The sequence below is a fragment of the Geospiza fortis genome, unplaced genomic scaffold (assembly GCF_000277835.1).
Source record: "Geospiza fortis unplaced genomic scaffold, GeoFor_1.0 scaffold27, whole genome shotgun sequence".
NCBI classification, from domain to species: domain Eukaryota; kingdom Metazoa; phylum Chordata; class Aves; order Passeriformes; family Thraupidae; genus Geospiza; species Geospiza fortis.
This window is the reverse complement of record NW_005054329.1, coordinates 5,416,837-5,443,170: the sequence shown is the minus strand read 5'-3', so window position 1 is coordinate 5,443,170 and position 26,334 is coordinate 5,416,837. Positions and strand designations below refer to the sequence as shown.

Here is a 26,334-nt window from a genome sequence, read left to right as displayed (position 1 = left end):
CGTTGCTTTGGCGGGGCCGGGGCTCGGTCCTCGCTCCCTTCGCGGGGGTGCCCGACGGGCGCTCGGCTCTGCCCTGAGGCGAGGGGCGCGCCAGGGCCGGCTGCGCCTCCCGCGCGGCTCCTGCGGCCGTGCGAGCCAAAATACACACGTGGAAATGTGTCACGGAAGCGATTTAATGAATCCCGTGTTCAGTGATCATCGTAGTTCGGTGGTTTCGTTTCTCTAGAGCACGTTTTTTGTAATTCATGACAACGCTTTTATGTTCTGGAGTTTCCCTAGTGTCTAGTTTTTATTAAATTAATGACAGCACTGTTACTTGTGGTCGTATACAGAGAGCTTTCTTTCCTTAGCTGTATTGGAGCCTTATTAATGAGGGGACAACAGACCATGGTTTGTTTATTCACAGAGGGGATTGTGAAGGAGTGAAAAGTAGGTGGGCTGGCGTTGCTAGGCTGGGGCTCAGATTTGACAATGAGTGAAAGAAACTGTGCAAGACAAATGAAGGCACTCATCTGACATGATCACTGAACCTGGGATTCATTAAATTGCTTCTTTCACCTTGCTGTTCAATTATTGGTGAAATTCTGGGCCTTTGGGTGCTCTGTGTGGCTGGAGAGGTTCATGGCAGAGAAATGCACACAACCTGCAGAGGAATCAGCAGGGAGAAATTATACTCATGGGTGTGCTGCAAATAACAGGTGTTGTCATTAAGTGTCACCACATGGCAGAAGTCACAGATGACTTTCACTGCCACAGTGAGTTATTTTAATAATGTTATTCTAAAAATAAGGCAATGAGCGTTCTTGTGTAGACAGTCTTTGTGTGGGGAGTTGGGGTGTTTAAATCCTCATTTGTAATGTGCTCTAGCAAGTCATAGTTTATCTAAATGTAATACTCCTTTTGGCAAATATCTTTTCCCTGGGCTGTTGTAGGGAGACTTTTTGAATGCACGTGCCAGGGTCAGGGCGTGATCTGTAAATTCTTGTAGCGCAGGTTGGCTTTTCTACAGAGTTCTCATGAAGAAATGAGAAGCTGAGTGTAAATGTTCTGGTGTCTGTGTAAAGATGGTGCAGTTTTTCACTTCATAGTCTTATGCTCTGCTTAGAGCAGGGGATGAAACTGATGGAAAACTTTGTTTGAAGGAGAGCATTGAATGTAACAGTAGCATACTGCTTTATGCTTTCATTTTCTTCTGAGGAGCCTTAAATGTTCAGATAGCAAAATCAAATTGAGCTGGTAACCTGATATCAATGTGAAGCTTTGATGTGAATTCACAGGTCTTGCTGTGTCAGTTGTCACCCTCTCTGGGTTTTTCCTTGGTTTTTCTAGGACATCTGAAGCTCATTAGCTAAAAGCTAATGTTCCTTAAATCATTTTCTCACATTGCAGTGTCATTTGCTGCAAGTTAATTGCAGGTTTGAAAAGTGTAAGCTAAATGGAAGCCTGGAATAACATTAATCATTAAAATGCTCTCCACCTTTTCGTTGTGTTTGCAGGAGCAGTAGAGAATTATGGACAATTCTGCTGGGTAGATCAGCTTTAAGAGAACCAGTAAGTTCATTCCCTGCAGAGCAGGTTTGGCCATCATTTGTGCATCTCTCTGAATATTAGTGAAAATATTTTCTGCTGCTTTTTCTTCTTTCTCAGCATGATTTTTGTTCCCATACCTCTGCTACTTGTTTATTCTTCCACTGCTTGTTTGCAGCTGCTGCATGCACTGCCTGGAAGGGTGTATGGAAAAGGTGCTTCCTTTACTGGAGTGGGCACAAGTGCTGCTGCCTGGATTGCCCTGGGGTGTTCATGTGTGGTACAACTGCTGTCTTATTTTGAGGGTTGGAGCCTATGCTTTCAAGAATTTGCCCAGCAGTTAAAAATCCAAATGTTTCTAAACCCAGTCCATTGCTTCCCTTTTCCCCACCCTCCCTAGGAATGGGCAGTGCCCTGTTCAGTTCTGCATCTGGATTCACTCTGAGCCACAGACACCTGCCTTGTGTTGTTCCTGCCTCTTTGTGCTGGTGGAATTTCTTTGCTTTGCTGAAGTTTAGCAGATCTAATATTTGGTAATGCACTTTGAGGAGTCTGTTCAGTGGTGTTTGGTTCTGTTTTAGGCCCAGATTGCTGCAGAGTTGAACAAGCACTGGCAGAGGCTGTTAGAGGGACTGTCATACTACAAACCACCAAGGTACAGTCACTGCCTGATTTTAGAAATGAATCTAATGTGGAGTTTCCTAGCAAGTAAAGAAAGGTTACAGAATATTGTATGAAATATTGAAAGGTCACTGAGGAAGAAGCAAATGTTCAGTTTAAACTGATAGAGTGGAGAACTTTGAAATTATGCCTATTTAATTTTTTCCTTGAGATTGCTGCCTTTTTGGTGACTAAAATTTCTTTTCACTTTAGTACGACTTCAGCAGAAAAAATTAAAGCTGATAAAGATGTTGCTGCTCCACTAAAAGAGTTGGGTCTGAGAGTCAGCAAGTTTTTGGTGAGTGAAGCTGCTCTTGGATTATTTTTTATCCCTGGAATGCATTGTTACAGGATTCTGATACTGAAGTAAACTTTGTGATGTTGAGGAGAGAGAAACTTAAGGTCCTTTCAGTTCAAAGTAATCTAAAGGATGTTGAAGTACATGTTGAGGCTCTAGGTCAAACTTTCAAAGTGATGAGTAACTTTGAGATGCTGTGGTTTTCTTGGTCCTTTTCAGCAGCAGCCACCTGCCACGGGCCTGAGCTGGGTTCTTCCAGGAAAACTGCTCAGCTAAAAACCAGATGTCCCTTAAATCGGTCACCTTGTTTGATAATCCTCTCAATTTACCTGCAAGGTTCTGTTTCTTTAAGCCAGAAGTTTAGAGTTCAGTGGCTGGTGATACCTTTATTAAAATGACTGATGCTCCTTTAGCTGAAGTTAAACTGCAGCTCAGTGACATTAAAGCTTATGGCTTTAAAAGAAGTGCTGATTAAAGCATCTGCCTGGTGCAAAAATATTCTTTTGGCATATTATTTGTTTTGAAGATAAGAGCTGCCTGAGTATTTGGAGAGAATCTTAATCTTTAATGAATTCAGTTGCCTTTTATTAATTTCAGATCATTTCTCTTTCTTTTGTTCAGGGTCTGGATGAAGAGCAGAGTGTGCAGTTGTTACAGTCTTATCTTCAAGAGGATTACAGAGGAACAAGAGACTCCTTGAAGGTCCATAGCTCCCATTTATGTTCTGTTTACTCCACATCTTTCCTTAATAGCAGTTGTTTTTTGATGCAAATGGTCACATGTGAATCTGAGTTCTGACTGGGAAATGGCTTTGTAGCTTTTCTTCTCTGGAGCTGCATCCAGGCTTATCTCTTCCTTCTTGGATCTCTGCAGGAACTCAGCTCCTCTCTCTGTCACAGGAAAGCTACAGATTTGTGAATGACAGTGGAGCTGAAAAATAAATACGTAGTTAAAAATGAGTGTTTTGGCTTTGTGCTTTTGGAATCTGTCTTTTTAAATGAAAGAAAAATATTTTTTATTTGTTTTAGTAATTTTTTGAACATATATTTTGTCAGTAGGTATTTCTCCAGTAGCTATTTATTTTGTCATATTTTGTTTATAGACAGTTCTTCAGGATGAAAGGCAGAGTCAGGCTCTCATGCTGAAGGTTAGTCATTTCCATTTGTATTTTCTGGGGAAAAAATCTGTTGGCAGCAAACCTACTTTTTTTGTGGAAAATCGTGAAATAATTGAAGTATTCCTTAAATAAAGGATGGCTTTTAGAAGGTGCTTCTGAATTGAGAGATGTGCATGTAGACTTGAAGAGGGTTAGTAATTGCTACAGAAGTGAAATTTTAGGCTTGATATTTGGGAATTTAGCTGGGTAGATGTACATTGCCGTATTTTCCAAAGCTTGTAGGTTTGTATGTCGCTGTCTGACATAACAAGATTGATGATCATTTCTGTCAGAGGGTAATAGGGATGTCTTTTTGCCTTTCTTTTCTGTGTTTTCTCTTTTAACAGTGTAATTATAGCCCATTGTTATGGCAATGCTAGATTGAGTTCTGTAACATTAATTGTTAGTTATTTTCTCCAAATTCAGAACTGCTCAGTTGAAATTCCATCTGTAATAACTCTTTATTCCTGTGGTGAAGGCCTTGGCAGTGGCTGGGAGAGGGAGGTGGCAGGGACTTGGACACTGTGCCAGTTTGGTATTGATGGCACTTTACATTCACAGCTCGCTGACTACTACTATGAGGAGAGGATCTGCATCCTGCGCTGCGTCCTCCACCTGCTCACCTACTTCCAGGATGAGCGACACCCTTACACAGTGAGTGCAGGACGTGATGCCATTGAAACAGGCTAAATATGGGAGCTGTGGGGTAATTCCCTGCTTGTGCAAAAAGCCCACATGCATGTGAGAAGTTCACGGACTTGTTTGTCTCTTTAAGGCACAGTACTTCCAGTGCGTTGAAAAGTTGGACAAGGAGCTCGTTCCGAATTACCGCAAGCAGTTTGAAGCGCTCTACAAAGCAGAGGCTCCTACATGGGAAACACACGGAAATCTCATGGTATTTTGTTTCTTACTATCATTTCTCAAGCTTATAATTATTACTATATGTAATATGTTTCTTATATGTATTGTATTGGAAAATACATCTGTGCAGATGCAGTTAAACAGGACATTTCTCCTGGTCCAAGAAACATAAAATTTGTTTTCTCTGTTACAGAACATACTTTTGCTCAGAGACAGAGTTTCATAAAACTTAGCGCTCCTTGTAGTAAATCTGTAAACTTAGCGCTCCTTGTAGTAAATCCCTCAGAGACAGAGTTTCATAAAACTTAGTGCTCCTTGTAGTAAATCTGTGGAGAACACTGGGCCAACAGAGCCATTTATGTGTAGTTGTTCATGGTCTCTCTGGACCTAGAGTGGCTTTCCTTGCTGTTGGCACAGTTGCTGGCTGCACAAGCTGTTGAAATGCCTCCACACTTCTCAGCTTCTGACTGCTTTGGCTGCCCTGTGAGCTTTGACATGTGATGGTGGAACTTTCCTTTGTGCAGACAGAACGTCAGGTTTCCCGGTGGTTTGTGCAATGCCTTCGGGAACAGTCCATGCTCCTGGAAGTCATCTTCCTCTACTATGCATACTTTGAAATGGCACCTGAGGAGCTCCTGGCCTTTGCAAAGATGTTCAAGGAGCAGGGATTTGGCACAAGACAAACCAACAGACATTTAGTAGATGAGAGCATGGATCACCTTGTGGATCGTATTGGGTAAGTGTTGTGTGTATTTGTGATGTAGGTACAGAGCAAAACAATTGTTTTTCTCAGGAAAAAATGCATTTATAATTAATGTCTTCATTGTTCTGTTTGGGCCATGACTCAAGGGGGGAATGAGAATCCTGCCATACCTCCTGGTGGCAGAGAGTTATTATGGTGGAAAAGCTGTTTTCAAATTTCAGTGAGCCTTTTTTGTCTATTCAACCAGAAAAGGTAGTTCTGAAGATTGTAATTTTTACTCTGCCAGCATTTCAAGACAAAATTTGGATTATGTGCTGTTCATTTCTTGTAATTTCTTATTGCTTCAAAGAAAGATGAACAAAGCAAACTAAAGGTTGCTTTTTGACCTCTTAAAGTTTAAAAAAAACCTCACCTGAATTCTCAAATGAAGTTACTGAACTATTTGTTTTTATTCTTCTGCTTGTAGCTACTTTAGTGCTCTTATTCTGGTGGAAGGCATGGAAATTGACTCCCTCCATGAGCGTGCTTTGGATGACAGGACAGAGGAGCACAAGTTGGCCAACAATCAGCACATCCACCAGGTAAAACACTGGCAGAATAACCAATCCCTCCTCAAGCCTAATAATACAGAACTTGCTGTGATTACCCAGGCTGTGTCTGTAAACTTCTGGTCCTTGTGCTTGTTGGCCAAGTGTAGAAACTGGCATCCACATACCATGAGAAGGACACAATCAGCTATGTGCTTGTTGAGTATGAATTACTTTCAGATCTCAGTTATTTTGCTTTTGATTTGTCTCTGTGCAGGAGATGGACAATCAGCTGCTGCAGTTAGGGGATGTCTCACATCATGCTCCAGTGCTTTTGGCCTGGGCTCTGCTCCGTCACACCATAAACCCAGATGAGTCCACAAACATCATCAGGAGGATGGGCAGCACTGCTATCCAGCTGAATGTCTTCCAGTATCTGACAAAACTGCTGAAATCCCTCAGCAGTGGGGGCAAGAATGTGAGTTTCTTCAGTAGTACATGTAAGCTTTTGAAGGTCTGACTGCTCCTGATGTACAGCTGTGATGGGAAGCAGAGACTGAACAAATGTTCTTTTCGAACATGCAGTAAAGCATGTTCTGTCATCTTAATCTTCTTTCAGTGAGGATCAGAAATTGAGTTGGAACAAAACAGATTGTTATGTCCGGAGAATTAAGTAAAACTTTTTAAGCAAGGAACTACATCTCTCTTGAGCAGAATAGACTCCAGTTAATCAAAGTTTTTTATTTGCCTCTATTTGTGTATTTGCCATGGTGGTTCTTGAGTACTGGATGATTTAACTCTGCACTATTCTCTGTATAGGACTTCATTAGAAAACATGGTGTACTAGGGTAAACTGCTTTGTAGACACAAGCCAGTGAAATCAAGTCCTTTTGATTCCTAGAAGTGTTGAGTGCTTTTTTTTATTTTGATGCTTGCAAGGCATTTCTAGTGATAATGGTAGTGGCAAGACTTTTCCTTTCAGTGAACTATTTCGTGTTAATATGGACCTTAACTAATGACTGCTCCCTGTTCATAAAAAAGTCAGTTACTTGGTGTGTAATGCAGACTGAGTAGAGTTAGAGCATGTTTCTAGTTCATAATCTTTCTCATAACAGCCTTGTGTATTCTGTCTTTGCAGTGTACTGCCAGCACAGCTTGTATGTGTATTTATGGACTTCTTTCCTTTGTCCTGACATCACTGGAATTGCATACGTTGGGCAATCAGCAGGTAAGCATCCAAGAGCCTTTGCATTTGTTACATAATTTAAAATTACCTGTCATAACTGAGGCTAATTGCCTATTAAATTGTAATCCTGCATTTCAGACTGCAAATTTGAAAAGCTTTATGCAAAAATAAATAATTTATGCAAATCTGTGTTATGCAAATTTACTTTAAGCAAATTTGAAAGTTTTATGTGGCTTAGGGAGACCCAAATGAGTGATTTGCTGATTTTCCTACTGCGTTTACACCATGCAAATGTGGTAAACACCTCTACAAACTGGCAGATTAGTAATGAAAGAGCACATCATGCATTTGAAGTCCTATGGATGTGAAGCTAATTGGTGATCTGTTATTCCCAAAACAATGGAAATAATACAAACTCCATTTCTGGGTTGGACTGGACATTTTACAGCCCTCTGCAGATATTGTGGACATGTTTGTTGTGGCCAGTTCATTCATTATGAGGAGCATGGCTTTAGGTTGTGGTCTGGGGTGGGAGTGTTGGATGTGTTTTGGCTCCTGGAAGTAGTTACATCTTGGTGGGTAACTTAAATTCCAGAGATGTGGCAGAACCTGGTGGGAACAAAATCCTCCTGTGTAAAGTAGCTTTGATTTTTTCCATCCTGTCTTCCTTTGTAGGATATAATTGATGCTGCATGTGAAGTTCTGGCAGCTTCCAGCATTCCTCAGCTCTTCTGGAAGACGGTGAGTGTGTTTGCTACTTGTTTGACCTACCTTGTTTATAAGTATGACCTGATAAAAGATTCCCTTTTAGGAAAGGAACAGGCTGTGGTTGTATTTAGTGAATTGGTTTCTAGGAGGGCCTGAGGAGCAAATGTTCATTTGCATCTATCTTTGATTTACTTTTGCCCTTTCCTGCTTTTTAGGTACAGCCTTGGCTTTACACTTGAAAAGGATACTGGAACGAGTTTTAATATAGGTGATAGTTGATAGCAGGGCTGGGGCTGCAAGGATTGAACTAACTGCTGGCAAAAGCAATGTGCTTATTTTTTGTTGTCACAGAATTAGGATGATATGTAATGCCTTACAGTCTTCTTGCCTTATACTTGCAGACTGCCTCATGCTTTAGTCTGTGCAAGTGTGATCTCCAGTCACTGGAGTGATACTTTTGTGCATGATTAATGTTAAATGTACAGCTTAAAATAGAACTGTAACCTTGTGCTATACTGAGACCCTTTTAGCTTTTCTTTTTAGTAATAAGACATTTGTTTTCTGTTTCCACCACCAGGAACCTACTGCAGGTCTGGGTATTATCCTGGACAGCGTTTGTGGGATGTTCCCCCATCTTCTCACTCCTCTCCTTCAGCTGCTCCAAGCCCTTGTGTCTGATAAATCTACTGCAAAAAAGGTACAGGATCTCTCTTGGTGTTTGGGAGAGGATTTATTTCAAGTCAGGGATGACATGCTCTGTGATTCTCTCTTTCCACTACATGTGCTTATTTTAACTGCAGTCTTAGATAACAGACATAAGCTTTTGTCTAACAACAGTGGACACAGCTCCTTCAGAGTTGTGTGCTGTTTCAGGATGCTGTTTTCTGGCTCTCAGAAAACTTTTCAGCTTTAATGGCTGAAGATTAAGATGCTAATTTTTGGGCGGTACTTACCTGATTCATTAGATGAGACTTGTCTGAACATGAGGACTGTGTAATAATGTTTTGGTAGGGTTGGTGTATTAGAGGGATATTGTTGTACGCCTTGAGTAAACTTGCCTGTTACTGGAAATGACCTGGTTGATAAATTTTTAAGAAGCTCTGGCTCTTTGGCTGTGTTGTTGAAGCTCTCTCTGATGCAGGTGTACAGTTTCCTGGATAAAATGTCCTTCTATATTGAGCTGTACAAGCACAAACCTCCAGATGTGATCTCCCATGAGGACGGCACACTGTGGCGAAGACAGGCTCCAAAGCTCCTCTATCCTCTTGGTAAGGAAACTGCACTCACCTTTTCTTACTGAAATCCTTTGGGGAATTCAGCTCTTTCTTTACCTGGCTTCTAACTCATGGGTAAATTTGTGACTTTGTTTCACCTGCTTCAATCTTTAGGACTAGGTCAGACAAATCTACGGATACCTCAGGGAACAGTGGGCCAAGTGATGCTCGATGATCGGGCTTATTTGGTACGGTGGGAGTATTCCTACAGCAGCTGGACTCTGTTCACCTGTGAAATTGAGATGCTGCTGCATGTTGTGTCAACAGCAGGTGAGACAGGCTGGGAGTGTGAAAGAGAATAAATAATTATTAATTGGTGTCAATTTGAGTTTAGTAGTAGGACTGAACAGCTGAGTGCATTTGGAAGAGCATGGAGTATTATTCAGAAACCTGAGGAAGATTATTCTATAAATTTCGCTGCAAAAGGCCAAGAGCATGTAGTGTAATGAGATACACTTTAGATGAGGGAAAAGTTGAAATAGATAAACAAATGTTTTTTGATATGGGAGATGGATGGTTTTGAGTCATGCAGATACATCGTAAGATCCATGTGCATTGTTCCAGGCTTGATTACTGCTGAAGTACGATTTTGTATTCTAATGATTGGTTTTCTTTATCCAGATGTGATTCAGCATTGCCAGAGGGTCAAGCCCATAATTGATCTGGTTCATAAAGTCATCAGCACTGATGTATCAATAGCAGATTGTCTTCTGCCAATCACATCACGAATCTACATGCTCCTGCAGAGGTGAGTCCCAGACAGCAGAGGTACCTAAGCAGATAGAGTGACCTGAAGGGTAGCTGATTACTTATTTTGCCAAGAGCTTTACAGGATGTGTGTGTGTCAGTGCTTGAATTCCCCAAGATTGGTGTTCAGCTCTCAAAACTGTTCTGGTTACACTTAGGCTAATGTTTTGATGCAGCAGAATTGGCTCCCTCTTCTACTTCTTTCCTGAAAGGTGTGCAATATTATCCCTTTAAAGGTAATTTTGATTAGTAGCTATATTTACATGAAACAGGGATAAAACATAGCATTAGAGCAGTAACTCACAGGTTTTAAAACAGTTGTAATTATTAACTCCTCCCAGAGTTAACTGCCTGGGAATTGATGTTCAGCTGTATAATTATTGTTTGCTGTGACAACCTGCTGTCTTGCCAGCCTTGCTCTGGCAGTAAATTGATCTGACTCAGGTGTGAGGGGGAGGTGGCAAGTCTAGACTGAAAGTGCTGACTCTGGTGTCTGTATTTATCTGCTTAAATTTTATATATGTGTACTTCAGTGAGAGGGAAAGAAGCTTTTTGATTAAAAAAGAGACTAGACCACAGGTGGCAGTGCTTTTTTTCATGCATGCTGTTTCTCTTTTATAGGCTAACAACTGTAATCTCTCCCCCTGTGGATGTTATTGCTTCTTGTGTCAATTGCTTGACAGTCCTGGCTTCTCGGATGCCAGCCAAGGTGAGGAAAGGAGCTGCTGGTGAGAACTAGTACATTTATGTGTAAATTAGAAGGAGTATCTGTACCTCTTCTCTTGCAGGTTTGGACTGACCTTCACCACACGGGGTTCTTGCCATTTGTTGCCAATCCACTGTCCAGTATGAATCACATGATCAGGTATCCACGTTCCCCACCCCATTTTTTTTGCCTAACCAATTCATAACATGCAATAAGAACTTTCTGCCAGTGTGCAATCTCTGCACCTGACATCTCCCACTCATGTCAGAATCCTGCTATTCATGTGGTGGACTCTCTTGCTCATTTCACAGTGCAGAGGGAATGAATGCTGGGGGCTATGGAAACCTTTTGATGAGCATGGAGCAGCCCCAAGGCGAGTACAGTGTTACCATCTCCTTCCTGAACCTGGTAACAACTCTTGTCCGGGTGAGTGCTTCTGGAGTGCTCTGGTGTGACACCAGCTCTGAGCTGTTATGATTGAGAAGTGAAAGTGATCTCAGCCATGTCTGAGATCAGTCTCTTTGCAGCAGGGCTCTCTAAGTAATATATGCTTGACTCTCCCTTTTGCACTGCTGTTTGTGCTTTCTCTGATGTGATTCTTTAAAAAAAAACATTTTGGCTTGTCTCAAATGACTACAGAAGACTATAAATTGCTTGTAAATCTATGTCCCCATGTTCCATGGTTTTCTCACACTTCAAAGACAATAAGAAATATCTTTCTCCAAAAGTTTTCTTGTTCCCCTCCTGGTTAAATAACATTTCTGTTTCTCCTAGGGACAACTTGGTAGCACCCAGAGCCAAGGCCTGGTGCCCTGCATCGTGTTTGTTCTGAAGGAAATGTTACCAAATTACCACAAATGGAGATACAACTCTCACGGAGTGAGAGAGAAAATCGGTAAGGATGTTAAAAGGGGGGGTATGAGGGGAAGGGAATAAAAGGAATTACCTGCCTTCTTTTTCTAGCAGCCATTTGAGATTTGCATTGTACAACTCCTCATGTTGTTAGGTGCTGTGATTTGTTTGAAAATACAAGGAAGGAGGCAAAAGTTTTCAAAAACTGAGTAGTCCATTTAATCTCTGTTTTAGGGTGCCTAATTCTGCAGCTGATCCATGCTATACTGAACTTATGCCCTGAAATGGATCCTCGCAGCAGGTAAGACAGGTGAGAGGTCTCACACCTGCACTAGCCTGGTTTACAGTGCAGGAATCACTGTCATTTTGTGTCAGTTTTTGAGTTCAAATGACTAGGAGGGAGCTGGCATAGGTGTGTAGTGCTGGTTTCAGCTCTTTGCTGCGTTATCGAGTACAGCAAAAGATTAGGGACAGAGCAAATCATGTTGCTTTCTAGAGCTTCTGGTAAAAAAAGAAATGATCGCATAGATTTCTTGGGACAGACTTCCATCCACTTTCCTGTTTGGTGTGCTCTGGTGAAAGTAGAAGGGAGAGTAAAGAAAAGATCAGTGGGGGTGTAGAAATGAGAAGGTTACTGTGTGGTAATATTTTAAGTGCAATGTGGCAAAATGCTTCAAGTGCTCCTGGTGACACTGTCCTGTGTTTGTGTCACAGCAGTGCCCCCAGCCTGCAGTCCTTGTGCATCTTCAGCCTGGCCAACACAGAGGCAGGGCAAGCTGTCATTAACATCATGGGCATTGGGGTGGACACCATTGACATGGTCATGGCCTCCCAGTCCAGCAGGTGAGTGGGGTGTGCCTGTTTGGGCAGCTTCTGTGTGCTGGCTCTGAGTGATGTAACTCTGATGGAGTTTCTTCTGTGAATGTTGTTAAATAACAAATGTTGGTTGTGAACACAGTTCCTTACTTTGGTTTCTCTTTGGACACAGTGATGAGTCCCAGGGCCAAGGGCAGCTGCTGATCCAGACAGTGAAGTTGGCATTCTCTGTTACCAACAACGTCATCCGGCTGAAGCCCCCGTCCAGCGTGGTGTCACCCCTGGAGCAGGCACTCACTCAGCATGGTGGGTACTGCTCCCTGGGGCATCTGCAAATGGCACTGTGTGTCTCATCACAAACACTAGTTAAGGTTTCCAGGTAACAAAAAGTGGTTGCTACTGATGGGAGGATGCCTCTTCTCCCTCCTCTAAGGCATTTTTCCCCTCTGTGACAGCTTTTAAAGGATTAATCAAACATGGCTTATTGTTTGCTGCTTTGTAATGAGATTATTGTAATTACAGAATATACTAAATCAGTTGCTGTTAATGCCTCTGGCTGGACCCATACCATGTTCTTTTGGGAGACCAACTTAGTTCACATCTTCTGCTGTGGAAATCATTATTTGGTAAATAGTTACATCTTGTTGTTTCTTCTCTTTGATTTTGTTTGTGTTCTCTCCAGGTGCTCATGGGAACAACCTTATTGCTGTCTTGGCCAAATACATCTACCACAAGCATGACCCTGCACTTCCACGCCTGGCCATCCAGCTGCTCAAACGACTGGCTACAGTAAGATAAGAGACATCGGTGCTCCTTTGCTTCTCCCCTTGTGACTGATTCCACCACTGAAATTTTTTCAAATAATCGCCTCAGGCTTTTTTTGTATCAGGGAATTTAGTGCAAATCATTTGAAGCAGGGTGGTCTGATGGTGCCCAAGTTAGAGCACATGAAAAATCATGTAAAGGATCCTTTAGTTTTTTGATGTGATCTGCTGTTTCAGAAATCACTCAGCGCTCACTGGGAGGCATCCCATGAGTGGGGTTTTTTCTGCAAAGTATTTGCACCTCCAGTTGTTCTCTTCCCAATTTTTGAGCAACTTTCTCTAGTCATACTCTTAAATAGAATTCCTAGACCTTCCTACCTGGAATTGTACCATCTTACTGAGAAGAGTATCCTATTTAAGTTTTTATTGGGATCTTTCAACTTTTAGACTTCTGGACTTGGTAAAAGTAGACTTTAGACTTATGAGCCTTTTACACTTACTCTTTTTGTCTGCTAAACATCAGAATATTTGTAGCTTTCTGAAAGCATATAAATCCAGATATTGGCTCATTTATTTCAAGAAATGTAATTCCAAAACTGTTTTTTCCTTTGTCTTTTCTATTTCTTTTGTAACCTTTGAGAATTAGGTGAGGATAGAGTAGAATTACTCAAGAGGAAAGTTTGGATCACTTTTCATGGTTCTTCCTGCTTAACGACAGCTTACTTTGATAGGTTCATAGATTCAATATTAAATATTTTTGAGTTTCAGTACAATCACCTTTTATGTAGAATTAAGCATTGTGTACAGCATGTTTATTTTTCCCTCTGGTGTTTGTTTCCATGGGCAGGTTGCTCCCATGTCTGTGTACGCCTGCCTGGGCAGTGATGCTGCTGCCATCCGCGACGCCTTCCTCACCCACCTGCAGAGCAAGATCGAGGACATGCGCATCAAGGTCATGATCCTGGAGTTCCTCACAGTGGCAGTGGAGACACAGCCTGGGCTCATTGAGCTGTTCCTCAACTTGGAAGTGAAGGATGGCAGTGATGGGTCAAAGGTACAATACAAGATACTTGCCTGAGGACTCACTGGCTTTTTTCTGCATATTATGGCACTGGATGCTAAAATCTGATAGTTCTTCCTTGTAACCTGGTGTGCTTAATGTAAAGATAAATGCAGGTTGTGCTTGTATTTTATGGATGTGGTGCTATCCCAGTTTCAGTTTTCCCTGTAACCAAAGAGAAACTTTCCCCAGTATTTCAAGGCAGATACTGAGTTAGCAACAGAACATCTACTGAGACCAAGGGTGCCTGTGACCTGCTCTCTTCACTGCATGTGCTGTTCTTTAAGCAACTTAAAAACACTCGTTCATGACACTCTGGCAGTAAGATAGATGAAGATTTGTGTACAATGGACAATATAGTTCTCCAGCATTATAACCTCTTGTCTCCTTTTGCTTTAGGAATTCAGCTTGGGGGAGTGGAGTTGCCTCCAAGTGGTGTTAGAGCTGATTGACTCCAAGCAGCAGGAGAGGTACTGGTGCCCTCCCCTCCTGCACCGCGCTGCCATCGCCTTCCTGCACGCGCTGTGGCAGGACCGTCGTGACAGTGCCATGCTTGTGCTGAGGACAAAGTGAGTTGGTGATCCTTGACAAGGCATTTTCCTTCCTCTTTTCCAGAACAGTCTTTCTGTGGTTTTTCAGACTTTTCAGGGACATTTGCATCTTAGTCAGTGTGTGGTGAGGGTATGCAGTGTGTGGGCTTTGAGTGTGGAAGATGAGAAGCCCCAGTGTGTCAGAATCAAATATATTTGTTTCTTTTATACAAAGCTAAATAACTTGTATTTATCAAAGCATATTTTCTGCAAAGTTTGAGACACTCAAAATGCTGCTAGGCATGTGGCATGAGTGAGATAACTGATTATACTTTTGTTAATGTCTTTTAGGCCAAAGTTTTGGGAAAATTTAACTAATCCCCTCTTTGGGACCCTTCCTCCGCCTTCCGAATCATCAGAGGTGAGTAACATCCAAACAAAATGAAGGGATTTATGTACTCCTCAGAAGAGGTTTCTAAGTGATATGTGTGGCCATTCCCTCTGCTTCCAGCTTCCTAAAAGGAGCTGTGACCAAGTGGGTTAAACACACAGAAGATGAAGTGAATGCTGTCTGGCTTTTCAGAGACTGGGTAGCCATGAACTGCCTTTTGAAATTCACTTCTGTTTATTCACATAGGAAACAAAATAGCTGTGTGGTAGCTGTGGTAACACTCACTGTAGAAGGTGTGTGTCTGAAGTGTGTCCATAATCTGTGCTCAGGCTAACTGGTATCATGGAGGAATTGATTAGGTTCTTGTTCTTCCTTTCTGTGCAAGTTTTTTCCTTCATTCTGAAAGCCCTGTGCTCTCACTGAAGAATTCAAACTCTGAGCACAGTATTCTGTCCCTATTTTCACCAGTCTGTGGTCAAAATGGCATAAATATTGCTATTGTGGGAGAAATAAGTCTCCTGCAGAACTGGAGTATCTGCCATCCCAAGTGTAATGGGTAGGGATAATTTCTCTTACCCTGTAGAACTCAGATTTTGATTTTTTTTTTTCCTTGTTTTTTTGGTTTTTTTTTTTTTTTTGCTTCATAGCTCAGTGTCTTGGATACCTGTGCCTTAATAATGAAAATCATCTGCTTGGAGATCTACTATGTTGTCAAGTGAGTCTTTGCTAGTCTCTCCTTCATCCCTGTACTTTTAGTTATCTAAACTGTGTGTGTTAACTCTTGATACACCATATGGGCTTTGATGGGCAAAGCACATGTAATCCTGTGAAAATCTGGGGGTGATTCACAAACACATGACAAACATTCAAGATTCTTGCAATCACTAATTGTGATTATGATATTACAGTTCCTCTGCAGCTTTTAGGTGAGAGTATCAGTATTTTCATTTTATCCTGAAATAAGAATATACAGTATTTATTAAAACTAATTGTCAACTAATCTGAGTAAACCTGTAGTGATGGAATCACATTTAGTAGTTTTCTCCCACATGATTTGTTTTCCTGAAAGTAACATCTGTTTCATATGTTGAAAAGTCAGGATTAACTAAAATTTGTTTTTAAAAAATTACAGATTTTCTTCAGGGATCATGTTTTTCCTTCATATTTGATGCAAAAAGTGGGATTCCTTGCACAGGTCAAATATGTGGAATAACCTTTACTTGCAAGCTGTGTCCTTGGCTTTCCTCCCTGAATCTCAGAAGAAGTATATTTTCTGACCCAAGAATAACTGAAGATAACTTCTCCTCTTGATTTGGTCAGGGGTTCACTGGACCAGTCCCTGAAAGACACTCTGAAGAATTTCTCCAGCAAGAAGCGCTTTGCCTACTGGTCAGAGTACGTGAGGTCCTTGGCCCAGCACGTGGCAGAGACCGAGGGCAGCAGCTGTGCCTCTGTCACCGAGTACCAAATGCTCATCTCAGCCTGGAGGATGCTGCTCATCATCTCCACAAGCCATGTAAGGGCTGCCTCTTACCCTGCATGAGAGGCTGAAATGAACATTTTGAGTAATACAATGTCAGCAGCTTCCTAGGGCCAGCTAAGCAGAATTCACTGTTCTTTTCTTTCAGTTTTGTTGTGTGAGCACAGTACAGGTTGGTGTGAGCATGCTGCAAGGGGTTAGAGTGGGTGGTGTTTTGCTGTTTGATCAAAATGAGCATATTACCCTCTCAAGGAGGGAGGTAGTAAATCATTTTTAGAGGGTTTCTAAGTAATTCTGCAATCCTGACAAACTTTTCCTGTCGAATGAGGCAGGGATGCACCATTAAGCAATTAGTCATTACCAGCTTCTTGTCAATGGTAATGTAGGACTAAAGTGATTTCTGTAAAACTCAGCAGCTATAATACTGATGGATTCTTAAAGTAACAAATTAAAACAGTAAACTGATTTTAGGCTGCTTAGAAGATGCACCTTTTGTTGTGCTGATTGATCTTTATCTTTGATTTAGGCTGATATCATGCATCTGACTGATTCTGCAGTTCATCAGGAGTTGTTTCTGGACGTGCTAAATGGCACCAGGGTTTTGGTAGGTGTTGCTTCCTATCAGTTCTTTCATTTCCCAATTGCTTATCTTCTTTGCACTATTCCTACAGATGCTTGTAATCTTAGGGTTTTTTAGATCCTGTGAAAATGGGCTGAAACAGAGTTTCTCTCTCTCTCTCTCCATGAACTGATGAGCTGCTTAAATCTTTATTTTGTATGCGTCATTCTTGTCATCACTAAAAGACACTGTGAGGGTCTTGGCTCTGGTCCCCTCAGTTTTGCTGAAGAACAAACCTGGTCATTTGTTGGTGGTGCTTGGGCTGAGCATTTCTGAAGTGTTTCTGCCTGTGACTGTTCCAGCTGTAACTCTTACTGTATTTCTCCTTAGCTCCAGGTTCCCATGTCAGTGCCCTGTCTGCAGCTGGGGTCTATGCTGTGTACCCTTCTTCTGATCCTGCTCAAGCAGTGGAAAAGGTAGGTATTTTGTTTGGATATTTTTTAGTCACTGCTAGAAAAAAAACTTTGGAGGTCATGTTTAAATAAAAATTTGGGAGATTTTGTTGAAGTGTTTTGCTCTAGTGAGAATTCCTTAGTGATCTGGGAAGAAAACTGAAGACTTATTGTTGCATTCTCTTTTGGCATGTCAAATGTCTCTTGGTTGTTGCTGAAATTGTGAGAAATCTCTGGTAGCAATACAGTTAATTTTGTTTCCTGCTTGCTGGTGAGAAGTAGCAAAAGAGCTTTTGTGATAGTTAGTCCTGCTTTCTCACTCTGACTCTCACAATGAAGGGAAAAAGCATTCTCTCATTCTGTGGAATGTCTTTAGTGAGACCCAGGTGGTGACTTAAACTTTACTTTGAAGAACTGCTTATGTTTCTAGGGGTCATATAACTTATGATCCACACAGCTCATTCAAGCCAGTATATTTATTGAGGGATCTTGTCTAATCTGAAGAGCTCTCCCTTTTTGTTGTCAGCGAGTTGAGTTCTGTGGATAAAATCATAAACTCCTTGACGCAGATTCTGGAGGGAGTACTACAGGCAGATCAGCAGATGATGGAGAAAACCAAAGCCAAAGTGTTCTCAGCTCTTATCACTGTTCTGCAAATGAAGGAGATGAAAGGTGAGGTGGTGCATGTGCAGGTGTTGAGGTGCCAGGGCTGAACACTCCTTATCCCCAGCATGTGCAAGATAAACACATGGTGCTGGTAGTCGTGCAGGGTGCTGAATGTAGTCACCAGCCTGTGGGACTTCTCTCCTCTTCCCTTCTTTAGCTAGTTTTGGAAAGAGGTGAGGTTTATCATTCATTCACTCTATGTCCATGTGTTCCCTTCTCTTGTCTTTCCCTGACAATAACCTCTGTTTGATCAGTTTAGTTCCTGTGTGTTTTGGAAATAGCTCAGTGGATGTGTAAGTCAGGCTCTCTCAGGGTAGCTGTAGAGCTTAGATTCTGACATGGATTTCTAGTTAGAGATAACAGAAGACCCAAACACAAGAAATGGTACATTTTGTTACAAACCACAGAAACCAGTCTGGTTACTACTCCTGTCCCTTGTGGGGCATCTGGCATTGCAGTGGCACTTGAAGACCCTCAGTGAAATCTGGTCAATATTTCTCTGTGCAGCACATTCAAATGCAAGTGTGATTAAAAGTGTGTCAGGTTACTTGTCTGTGTTCCTTGTCCCATTGCTTTGGCTCTGCAAACATTTACATTTTGAAAAATAAGTAGAAAGTGGAGGGTTGGTTTAAAGAAAACAATTTAAATTGCTTTCTTTGCTGTTGAATTTGAGTTTCTAGTTGTGCTGGTAAAATGTGGGGCAATCTATTATAATGGTTTTGATAAGAATGTAGCATTTATATGGATTCACAGACCATGGACTGCACCCAGTCTGCATAGGCTGATAGCAGCAGTCTGGAGCAGTGGGTGGGAACTGCTGTGGTGGAATAATCTGTCCATAGTAGTGCTTGATTTGTGTTTTGACATGTCATGAGTTCATATGACTTTGTATGACAAAATCTACATGGTTTTGTTATTGAGATGAATATAATCCCTTAATATATCCTTCTAGATGTAGACATCTAACTTAATATAGTCAAAACCACCTAGAACAAGAACCCACTACCTGCAAACGAATCTTTGCCACAACAGTAATCCTAGCTCAACTGTTAATCTCTTAATATATCCTCCTAGATGTAGACAACTAACAGGTGCTCACATTGTTTTGTAGGTTTTGAAATGAGAACAGAATAAATGCTAATTCCAGGAAGTGTGGCTCAGTGATGTTACCAGTTAAACTGGAGAGCTGAGTACAAGGACTATGTGTTAACTGGTGTCTGTTGTGTGTGTCACAGTGAATGAGATCCCCCAGTACCCCCAGCTGGTGCTGAGTGTGTGTGAGACTCTCCAGGATGAGGTCATTGCTCTTTTGGACCAGACCCGGCACAGCCTGACCGTGGGTGACGCTGCAGATGACAAGGACAGCATGGAGACCGACGACGCCTCCCGGGTGAAGCACAAGGACCAGCGAGACGGGGTAAAGGGCTGCTCATCTGCTCTGCAGTCTTGTCTCTTCTCTCCAGACAAAAGTTTCATGATGCTTGGAACAACTTTGCTTTGTAGCCTGCTGCCTTCAAAGGAAGTTTCAGCAGTTTCTATTTCAGAATTTTCTTGGCTCATATCAGTCTGGGAAGTTGGCTGTTGCTGCCTCTTCTTCAGGTGTGCACTAAAAAACATTTTCATAAGTGTTAATACAGCCAAGAGTGTACAGAGTATAATATGAGGGATACCAGGAGCCTTCATTTGTGATTCTGAGAATGATTGAACTTTAGGTGGTGTTAGTAAATGCTTGGTACAGGGCTGTACCAAGAAAAATCTCATTTTTCTTGGTACAGCCCTGTACCTACCTACCTTTCCTTGTCACTGCAGGTGTGTGTTCTGGGTCTGCACCTGGCTAAGGAGCTCTGTGAAGTAGATGAAGATGGAGATTACTGGCTGCAGATTACTAGGAAAGTCCCTGTGCTTCCTACCATCTTTGCTGCACTGGAGATCAGCCTGAGAGTTAAACAAAACCTTCACTTCACAGAGGCCTCGTTACATTTGCTGCTGACCTTAGCAAGGACTCAGCAGGTGAGAGATGCAGAGAAGTGAGAGTGCATGGCTTTATGCTTTAAATAAGAAAAGTCTGTCTCATTTTTAATCTCATTATCCTGTCTGTGATGCAGCTGAGTGATGGGCTGTAGATAAAGGGGTATATTTTGGAGGCTGGCAAGCAGCAGGTCCTGTATGTACACCTGCTTAGTGTGCCTTGTTCTCCATAGTGGGATGTCTGAGAAAAGCTGAGCCAGCCAGGCAGACCTGTGATTTAGAGCAGGCACTTTCTCTGAATGGATTCTGCAATGCAAATACCCCCTCGTTAAACCAGCATGGAGTGTTGGAACTTGCTTCTTCATTAGTTTTAATAAAGTGTTACTTATCTATTTCCAATTCAACTTATGTGGGGCTTTAGGTGAAAACAAGGTTGTTCCAAGCCCCTTTGCAAGGATTATGTACATACCAGAGCAGGTGATAATGGAATTTTGAGTACAGTTATGCAGGTTTATTTTCCTTTTATTGATTTTGAACTTTTAACAACACAGAAGTGTGTGTAGATGAAAGTTCTGTAAAATGTTGGTGACAGTGCGAAGAACAGAAATATCTACTGCAGCACAAGTCTCTTCAGTCTCAGAGAGCAGAGGCACAGATTCCAACTGCAGTCTGTTCTTGTAGGGAGCAGCAGCAATGGCTGGAGCTGGTGTCACTCAGAGCGTCTGCCTGCCCCTCCTGAGCGTGTACCAGCTCAGCACAAATGGAGCCATCCAGGTGGGTGCTGCTTCCTTCATTCCAGCTGGGGATGCACCCAGAGAGCTTCCCACGCCCTCTCAGGCTGTGGCTAGAGGCTGCCAGAATGGTGTGGAGTGAAAAAAGTCACTTCTTTTGTATGTGATTTGTTCAGACATCTGCTTCATCCCGGAAATCCCTGGATGCCCCCTCCTGGCCCGGGGTCTATCGCCTCTCCATGTCCCTCATGGAACGTCTTCTCAAAACACTGAGATACAACTTCCTGACAGAAGCTCTGGATTTTGTGGGTGTCCATCAGGAGAGGATCCTTCAGGTGTGCCACAAACTGCCCCTGTGCTTCAATTGGCTCCTCTGTTCCAACAGCAGTGGAGATGAGTCAGAAAGGGCAGATGCACTGAAAAGTCACTGCTGCCTTGGGAAGGGTTGCAGTGGGAATAGCTGGGAGAGGAGGATGGGATGTTACCCCATCTGTCCCTTATCTGTCATGGCCCTGATTTACTTCTCTCTCCTTCCCAGTGCCTGAATGCAGTACGGACCGTGCAGAGCTTGGCCTGTCTGGAAGAGGCTGATCACACTGTTGGCTTCATTCTTCAGCTCTCAAATTTCACAAAGGAGTGGCATTTCCACCTGCCACAGCTTATGAGGGACATGCAGGTAGGAATCAGGATAATACATTGCCTTGGAGTGCAGGGATTTGATTGTCTGAAGAGAAAATGGCACAATATTACTTTGTTATTACCACTCCTTTAATAGGAATTACAGCTGAGGTTATTTAACTGCCCATTCTGTCAGTACCTTGTCTCTGAGGAAATATAACTGTTGGGAGAGAGAGAAGTGGTAGCTTGGAAAAGAAAACTGGGGAATTCAGTGGCTTATTTTCAGTTCTTAGTGCCAGGTGATTTCAAGAAAATACTGGGAAATTAAGAGGCTGTGTGGATCCTTTATGATCACAGTGCTATGTTTGGATTTTCTAGCTTAAGGCAGTGACAGTGAATAGACAGGGTTTGAGCTTTTCTGAGATTTCTCCCTGACTTTATTTCTTTCAGGTGAATCTGTGTTACCTGTGCCAGGCCTGTACCTCCCTCCTGCACAGCCGTAAAATGCTCCAGCACTACCTACAGGTGAGGATCCTACACCAAACTTCACCATGCTCCCTCTTAGATGGAAGCATTATTCATTATAAGGAGTCTTGGATGTTGAATGGATTATTGATAATCCTCGTGGTGATTATTGACACCCATCAGCAGTTAGGATTTGCATTTCTTCACAGCAAAAAAAAAAAAAAGTGGTGAGAGGAGTCTGGACTCTGAAAACCTTTGGACTGTGTAAAGCCAGTCCTAGATAACCAGCAGCCTGTGCTGAATGGCCTGGTGTCATAAGGAGGCTGCATTGCTGTAGGACTCTGGAGTGCCATTAATTAAGCCACTGTTGACCTGGTGTCCTTAATTTGATTTAATTTGTTAAAGGGAGATAGTTCCTGATCTTGGGACATCTTCAGATGCACGAGGTGGAGATGATGCATTGCTGCTGCAGAGTTCCTTCAGCATGGCTCAGGCTTGGTGTGTTGATCATTCTTTTTCCTGAGTGTGGAATCCAAACAGCCTCTGCAGCTGCCTCCCTGCAATGCAGTGTCTCCCCAGCCCACACCAATTGTACATTCTCAGCAAGTGACAGACTTTGGGTGCCTTATTTCCTCATTCTCTTTGTTCACAGTGTTGTTTTTTTTTTTCTCCAAACATTTGTCTTACTGCAAAATAATCCCATCTGTATCCAAGATTTTCTCTTTCCTTTCTCCACAGACAAAAAACGGTGACTCCCTCCCATCCAGCGTGACTCCCCGAGTGCAGCGCAACCCCCAGGCCTCCTCCAAGCACCCCAGCCCCGAGTCAGAGGCAGCAGAGCAGAAGGCCCTGCTCACAGTGCAGTACAGCCTCCTCAAAATCCTCAGCAAGTCTCTGGCTGCCCTGCGCCACTTCACCCCTGATGTCTGCCAGATCCTCCTTGACCAGGTGGGTGCTCCAAAGGGGGGTTTCCAGCATTTCCAGGCATATTCTGGATGTGTGTGTCCTGCTTGATGCAGTGACCCCACTGTATACCTGTCTGCTGCTCTGAACAGAGCAGGAAGGCAGGAGACAAGGAATTTGCCTTGGGAATCAGGCACTGCACAGTGTGAAGGGAAGACTTGGCTGAGCTTTTGTGTGATCTACACAAGGCTCTGTGTGTGTGACCTTACTGGAGCAGACAATAACCCAGCTGGGTTGTGCCTTCAGTATACCATTCTACAGGAAAAATGCTCTTGTCATCCTCCCATGGTGGTGTGACCCAATGCTTGGGCTCCAGGTTCAGAAAAGGAAGGTTTAATCCTTGATTCTGGCAGTGTTCTGCTGCTAACTGTTGGGTGGGGAACATCCTCCTGTGCCTCTGGGAGCAGCCAGTACTTTGGTGTGCCAGTGATGGCAGCTGTGAGAGGAGAGCAATGGAGTCTGATTGTGCAGTGCTGTGCTGGACACTTTACTGCTCCAGCTGCACACCTGAGACCTGGGAAATTATCACAGTGCTTCTATTTCTGCACATAAAAAGCATAATAAGGGACTGGGTATTCCTGTTCCTATGGCAACACCATCCTCATGGCCTCCTGGTCTCACTTCTCTTTCTGTTCCTCCGCAGTCTCTGGACCTTGCTGAGTACAACGTGCTCTTTGTCCTGAGTTTCACCACACCAGCCTTTGACTCGGACGTTGCACCTTCCTTTGGGACCCTCCTTGCCACAGTCAACGTGGCCCTGAACATGCTGGGAGAGGTACTGGCCCTTCCTTTGTCTGGGAGCCCGGCAGCTGCAGTGATCCCAGAGTGCTCATTCAGCTGAGACTCTGAAGAGCAAGAGCAGTTCTTTCCTATCTCCTGTCTCTAATGCCTGTCTTTTTTTCCCTCAAAGATGGATAAGAAGAAAGAACCTTTCCCTCAGGCTACAGGGCTGAATATGCAAGAGGGAACCAAAACCCTCAAGTAAGTTTCCAGTTACTTGATGTAGTTACAACCAAGCAGCAGTCCCAGCTCCTCAGATCAGAACTGAAGTTTAGAGGCATTTGTGTATCTTTGTACATCCCTTAACTATTTGACCTGGAAACCAGAGTGTGCTGACCTTTTTGGCTGCTGCTGATTTGTGTTTCTTTGCACAGGTCTCTGCTGATGTTTACCATGGAGAACTGTTTCTACCTGCTCATCTCGCAGGCTGTGCGGTACCTGCGGGACCCGGCCGTGCACCCCCGGGACAAGCAGCGCATGAAGCAGGAGCTCAGCTCGGAGCTGGTGAGTGCCTTGTGCTGCCCTCTCCCTGCTCAGTGTGTCTGTGGCTGCCATTCCCCAGCAGCACTGAGCAGCCTCGGGCTGCTCATGGTGGCACATTCCTGTGGGGCTGGGGCAGGGAGAGGGGCTGTGGTGGAAGGAAGCTGACTTGTTGCACTCTTTGATTGCAGAGTACGCTGCTCTCCAGCCTGTCCCGGTACTTCCGCAGGGGAGGTCCCTCTTCACCTGCCAGCGGGGTCCTTCCCTCTCCCCAGGGAAAGTCTGCCTCCAAGCTGGGTCCAGAGGGGCAGGAGCCCTTGTTTCAGCTGGTGCAGGCCTTTGTCCGGCACGTGCAGAGATAGATCCCGTCCTGGCCCTGCCTCCCTTGTCAGGACCTGCAGCGGGACAATTCCCATCTACCACAGAAGGCATCACCTTTGGCAGAGCTGTAATGAGGACTGGGAAGGGAGGGAGGCCAGGTGTGGGCAGTGGTGTCACCTGAGCAGAGAGATCCCATGGAACTCTTGCCATCCAGGAGCAGAGTGAATGTAAGGAGAGCCCAGCTGGCTCCCCATGACGAGCCCACGTGCACAGTCTGCCCCGTCTGCCAGAGCATCCTGGCTGGGTACAAGCACTGAACAGTCAAAACCTTTATTTTTATAGCTCGTACCTCAGCTGGGGAAGCTGTGGCTGGGTGGAGAGAGGAGATGCTTTCTGCTGGGCATTAACTCTGCTCCTAACACAAGGTGCAGTCTGCGTCTCCTGCGTGGAGTCCAGCTAAGGCACACCCAAGGGATCAGCCAGCAATTCAGAGACCATCTTTCTACTGCTATTTTTGTACTGAATGGTTCCAGGCACGATGGTGTATGTGTGCTCACGCCTTCCCTTCACCCTGCAGTCTGTGTGTTGTGTGTGTTTCTGAAGAGCAAGGCCTCACTTAAGGTTTTTACGTCAAAATTCCATTGCTCCAGTCTTGCAGTTTTTTGTAACTGTGCCCTATTTATACTGATATTAAAACCTTTATAGACAGCAGCTGTGTTCATGGGTTTGTGTTGGACACAGCAGCACCAGTTCTGCAGTGTCTGGGTGGTAATTCTTTGAGCTGAAATCCCAGCTAATGTTGTGACTTCTAAGTGCCAATCCAGAGACGGTCTGAAATGATTGTAATTAGAGGCTGATACCCTGGGTTCCCCACACCCACTCCCTTTCTCTTACTCTCCTGTTGGGGAACTCGTGGGAGGTTTGAAATGAGCAGTGCTATAAAATACTCCTCAGGGATGATTCCCTTACACAGTAAAGGTGCAGCATGTGGTGTAGCTCTAGATCAACAAACTTTGAGGTTCTGAGGCTCAGTGTGTAGTAATGGCAGTAGGAGAACGTCAGTGATTATTGCTTAAAATATAGCCTGAAATCTAGACAGACTTAGCTAAGGTAAGAAATCAAATTTCAGTGCAGCTGTGAGCTAATAACCTACCAGTTCTTTCCTAAATAGACCGTGGATTGCTTTACCAGCCAGAACCTTTTTAATTTAAATGGTTTTAAGAGACTAGAGCTAGAAAATGAGATTATCTTGCTTTGAGGTTGTTTTGGCTTTTTTACCTTATAAGCTTAAATGCTGGCAATATCCTGGCACATTTCTTTGATCTGATGTTGCGTGCCCTGAGGGCTTTGGAGAGATTTGAACTGGCTGGAGAAAAGTCTTAAAGCAGAAGGGAGAGGGGCTTGTGAGGTGGTGTGACGGTCCTAAACCCAGCGGTGTTTTGATGGGGCAGCCTGTAACCAGAAACCCGTGGTGCCATGGTGAACTGGGTGTGACCAGGGACAGCTGAAGGTGAACAACTGTGCACAGACAGAATGGATGAGGGCTGCCAAGGGGAGGGGAAGCAAAGCTGGAATCCGGTCCATCTAAGCAAGTTCAGTTACAGCAGAGGCTGTTACTTGACAGCTGTGGTCAGGATGTTTCCTTTTTCATTCCTGCCTTCCTTCCTTTTGGCTTTGGAAGTTGCAGTGTGCTCATCACTGTATTGATGTTCAACAAAAATGGATTATTCTAGATGTTTATTCAAGCACCAGAGTGAGTTGGTGGTGCTTGGCAGGAGCCCTTGGTGCCAGACAGCAGAAGCAGTGGGTGCTGTTGGTTATGTGTGTTTTAGAGCTGCAGCAGCATTTCAGTCTTGAGTTTATCTGCCCCTGTCCTTCAGGCACAGAGGGATCCAGCCAGGGGGGCTCCCCTGACATCTGCAAAGAAGCAGCACAATTGTCACCTTCCTCTACAGAGTCAGGAGTAGCAAGAGATGTTCCATGTGCTTTTTTTCCTATTGCAGAGGGAACAGAGTGCTGGTGCCAGGACGAGAACTCCTTCTGGCTGCTCTGAGGCAAGAGACCATTTTCTGCTTCATTAAGCTG

General features: G+C 43.6%; 1 protein-coding gene across 1 annotated transcript; it reads left to right on the top strand.

Moving 5' to 3' along the window:
* Positions 1 to 1,500: 1,500 nt before the first annotated feature.
* Positions 1,501 to 24,960, top strand: NUP188 (nucleoporin 188). Its single transcript, XM_014307144.1, has 43 exons — positions 1,501 to 1,551; positions 2,109 to 2,182; positions 2,401 to 2,485; positions 3,107 to 3,187; positions 3,588 to 3,632; positions 4,203 to 4,295; positions 4,417 to 4,536; positions 5,027 to 5,238; positions 5,672 to 5,786; positions 6,010 to 6,210; positions 6,871 to 6,960; positions 7,594 to 7,659; positions 8,204 to 8,323; positions 8,768 to 8,894; positions 9,015 to 9,170; positions 9,522 to 9,648; positions 10,269 to 10,356; positions 10,436 to 10,512; positions 10,665 to 10,779; positions 11,128 to 11,248; positions 11,440 to 11,506; positions 11,920 to 12,048; positions 12,194 to 12,327; positions 12,704 to 12,810; positions 13,633 to 13,839; positions 14,245 to 14,414; positions 14,727 to 14,796; positions 15,414 to 15,481; positions 16,087 to 16,282; positions 16,773 to 16,850; positions 17,196 to 17,281; positions 17,784 to 17,929; positions 19,159 to 19,340; positions 19,733 to 19,933; positions 20,573 to 20,665; positions 20,799 to 20,957; positions 21,161 to 21,298; positions 21,691 to 21,765; positions 22,444 to 22,653; positions 23,312 to 23,443; positions 23,579 to 23,649; positions 23,823 to 23,952; positions 24,120 to 24,960. The coding sequence occupies exons 5-43, from the start codon at positions 3,624 to 3,626 to the stop codon at positions 24,288 to 24,290; spliced, it is 4,857 nt and encodes a 1,618-aa protein (XP_014162619.1). The 5' UTR covers positions 1,501 to 1,551; positions 2,109 to 2,182; positions 2,401 to 2,485; positions 3,107 to 3,187; positions 3,588 to 3,623; the 3' UTR covers positions 24,291 to 24,960.
* The last annotated feature ends 1,374 nt before the right edge of the window (positions 24,961 to 26,334 follow it).